General features: G+C 32.0%; 2 protein-coding genes across 3 annotated transcripts in view; both read left to right on the forward strand.

Moving 5' to 3' along the window:
* The window catches only part of LOC108691323 (putative aminopeptidase W07G4.4), an 18,164-nt gene extending 16,308 nt beyond the window's left edge, over window positions 1-1,856 (forward strand). For both annotated transcript variants that reach the window (XM_018199011.1, XM_018199012.1), the window contains exons 7-9: window positions 226-504; window positions 1,035-1,274; window positions 1,371-1,856. In XM_018199011.1, the coding sequence (XP_018054500.1) occupies window positions 226-504; window positions 1,035-1,274; window positions 1,371-1,520 (669 nt within the window). In that variant the 3' untranslated portion in view covers window positions 1,521-1,856. The remainder of the gene's footprint in view (window positions 1-225; window positions 505-1,034; window positions 1,275-1,370) is intronic.
* A 487-nt stretch (window positions 1,857-2,343) lies between these two features.
* LOC108691250 lies at window positions 2,344-2,951 on the forward strand. Its single transcript, XM_018198919.1, has one exon. It carries the CDS (start codon window positions 2,628-2,630, stop codon window positions 2,949-2,951), a length of 324 nt encoding a protein of 107 aa, XP_018054408.1. The 5' UTR covers window positions 2,344-2,627.
* The last annotated feature ends 794 nt before the right edge of the window (window positions 2,952-3,745 follow it).

Raw genomic sequence — 3,745 nt, forward strand, 5'->3', positions numbered from 1 at the left:
TACATATATGTATATACACCAAGCCTATTATTATATACACTCGAGATAAAAGTTTTAAACTAATCAGCGCTGTGTAAAAGATCAGGAATTATCATTTTGGACATATTTATTTTTGCTGAATCAAGAGTTAAAATTAAAAAATGATGAAACAAAGTAATGCGTTTTTAAATATTTAATTATATACAAATTATATTTCATACGTCTAAGATCTGTTATATATCATAGGTAGTAAATTTATTGCAACCACCAACTATAAAGGTCGTCGTCGCTTTGTGCGTTGTAAGAAATAGCATAGGCGAGAACTCTTACGTCGCTGATGAGGTAATCACGGCAAAATCCGGTGCAAGGATACGCGTGGGCAACACGGACGCCGAGGGTAGAATGGCTATGGCCGATGCTCTCTTTTATCTCAAAGAAATGGCCCTATGTTCTGTGAATCCGCATCTCTTTACAATAGCTACATTAACAGGCCACGCAGTATTAACTGCAGGTTTAGGATATTCCGTAAGTATTATAAAGTCATATTTGTAGTTATGCTTTTAATCGCATTTTAACGAATAAGATAACGCATGTATTTAGCAATTCGAATTCCTATTACTCGGATAATGATATAATATTACTTTGAATAAAAAGAGCGAATAATCTATATAGTTGTGCTATCACCGCGTAACAATAACAAAATTAGATGTTAAAATCTAGATGCGAACTGGCAGAAATATATACAGACAGTTATGTTTGTTGATTCATTGACGAAAGCATAATTGGACAGGATTATAAACGATCTAGATATGGCATACAGTTTTCCTGTGTTATATTGAAACGATCTAGATGCAACGTGCAGTTTCCCTGTGTTATATTGAATCCCGAGCGTGACATATGATATGATTTTGTTATCAAAATTGCTTGTAGACGTTAGCTATAATTCATCCTCTGAGGATACTTTGTTAGTAAACGATTCTCCGATAAAAGATCTATTTTATCATGTATCCATATTTTCGAAAATGCAGAACTTACATTTATATTTATTGCTATAGATTGCTATGGATAATGCTGTGGCACGACTAACTAGTAATGCAGAAAAGCTTCAAGCTTCCGGCGAAGTTGTTGGCGATCCATTCGAAATATCGCGAATACGTAGAGAGGACTTTCTTACTCATCAAGGACGTGCGGAAGGTGATAATATTCTTCAAGCACTAAATCAACTTAGTTCCAAAATTCCACGAGGTCATCAGGGACCAGCCGCTTTTCTAATTAAGGCTTCCGGATTAGACAAGGTATTATGTTTGTTGTTATTACTTTTAAGTTTTTATTTAAATTTAACGTGATATTTCTAGATATTATAACGTCGTTTAATAATTTATGACTTTTAGCATGGTAATGAATCAAAGGAACCATTAAAATATTGTCATCTGGACATAGCCGGCAGTGCCGGTGATTTTCCCGTACAACCAACCGGATCGCCAATTTTAGCATTAGCCAAAATGTTTCTTTTTGATAAAATAGAGACCAAAAATCCGTAATGCTGATATAAACTGCAATATTTTATGTATCATACATATCTTTATACATATTATATATATATATATCATACATATCCTTATGCCGTATAACTAAAGCAATTAATATTCATGACTGGCGCAAAGAACCTTGGATATTAACCGGAAATGCAAATAATAATTAATCATCTCTATAAATCCTTGAACCTCAGAGTTCCCATAAGCTGTACAACACGGATTTACTTGGAACACAATAAACTGCATTAGAGTCACTATGTAGATAAAGTAACGGATTTGCCAATAGGCATTTATCTAAGACGGCAAAATTTTAGAAGCGACAAATTTTTAAGATATCTTTTCAATATAAAATATTAAAATAAAAATTTATTTTTTATTGTATTATATTTGTTATCAATAAATTTATTACTCCAGATCTACCACAATTCGCTGGCTCGCGTAAAGGAGTATCTCGCGGCAGTATCTCGCGTCCCGCTTTGCTTGTCTTAGCGTCCAGACATTACCTGTCATTATCTGTCTCTAGATTTATTCATAATAATCCCTTTCTTTGTGTAATTTAACACTTTTTGTAATATTGTGATATTAAATATGAATAATGAATAATAACTATAGGTAATATCATAGCTATAAATTTGATTCTAATTTAATAATTAATAGTCATTCTCTCAAATCATGTTGCGAATAAGTACAAGATGAATTATTTGAAGATATTTTCAAATTTTTTTGAATTCTCAGTTATTTTGTGTATATCAATCAAGAATATTCATTATTTCACTCTTCATTCACCTTGTACTTATTGTACAATGAATCCTTTATAGATGATCGAGTTAATATAGACATCGTGAGCAGACATTAATTGTAGATTAAGAAGTTTTTCATTACGATGTTTCAAAATTCATTTATTCTCTCTCTCTCTCTCTCTCTCTCTCTCTCACTTTCTCTCTTGTCTCTCCCCTTCCTCTCTCTTTTCCCCTCTTTCTCTTCCTGACAATTTCGTATTGATTGCAGCATGGAGTTTGTAGTTGTACCCCTTTAAAATACACGCACATCGATTTATGCGGACATCTACCTCAACCTCATCACCTCCCGTACAGTGGCAATCCCGTCTTAGCTATGTCCTATTGCTATCTGATCCAAGGAAAATGTCTGACACTGCGAAATGATCTTCCTTACGAAATGCAATACGTTTGCGAACTCGACTGCAAGCCCATCTGTACATCTTGCCCGCCCTGCAAAATTCCCTGTGATCCCTGTGGCACCCCTTGTCCTCCAATCACCGGATGTCCCACTTATTCAAATACGAATTCCTGTGAGCGTCAAGCGCAATCCTATCCACCTGCTCAATCCGCGTCGCTAAAACCTAATTCAGAAACGATGTACCAGGGAGCAATATGTCAACCAAATGTCCAAAGAAACGAATTGAATCCGCGTGTATGACAATACATCAAGTTACGAGATATTCATGTGATATGAAGATTTATGAGGACCATTCTTGTATGGCGAGTCGTTAATCTTGCCATCGATTGAAGTCTGTTTTTACTACTTTTATTCAATTTATTTTATAGTTTTATGTTTATTGGACATAATGTATACATTTGTGAGAATAAAAAATATATTACGCATAAAAATCACTTTCTCACTTTTCTTTGCAGAGATCATTTTGTTTAATTGAAAAAATATAGTTTTAAAAAATTGCAATTATACCGGATAATAATCGAATAAATGTATAAAATATCTGCAGTCAATAAGTTCTTATGTATATCTGAAATCAGTAATCAGTGATAATGTACCTTCAGTTGGTACATCTTACGGTAGTCTTTATTATCAAAATATGGTTATATTTTAAATAATGTGTTATATAATATTATGAAATATATGTATATATTAATAAATACATATAAATTAATTGAACATAGTCTTCATAAATAAATGTATATTTTCTATTCTATTTTCGAATAGAAATGTATTTTAATCATTTTTCAAATTAGAGCTACCTAATTATACGTAATTGCTTGATGTTATTTTTATGTATTATGAATTTAATAGCGCATGTGCAATTAAAAACAATTCCTAATTTTTATGCTTTGATTTTTTTACTATTTTGAATATGAAACGTTATTAATCGTTAATATTATTTGATGATAACATATTGAATAATCAATATCAAAATAATTGTGTATATTCACAATGTGTATATTTATCAATTATAAATTTATGTTAAGTCAATCGTA

Source organism: Atta colombica, unplaced genomic scaffold (assembly GCF_001594045.1).
Source record: "Atta colombica isolate Treedump-2 unplaced genomic scaffold, Acol1.0 scaffold45, whole genome shotgun sequence".
Classification (NCBI taxonomy): domain Eukaryota; kingdom Metazoa; phylum Arthropoda; class Insecta; order Hymenoptera; family Formicidae; genus Atta; species Atta colombica.

What these genes read in the sequence shown, in the direction of transcription:
- LOC108691250 (XM_018198919.1), top strand. Translation starts at nt 2,628, where the DNA reads ATGTCCTATTGCTATCTGATCCAAGGAAAATGTCTGACACTGCGAAAT.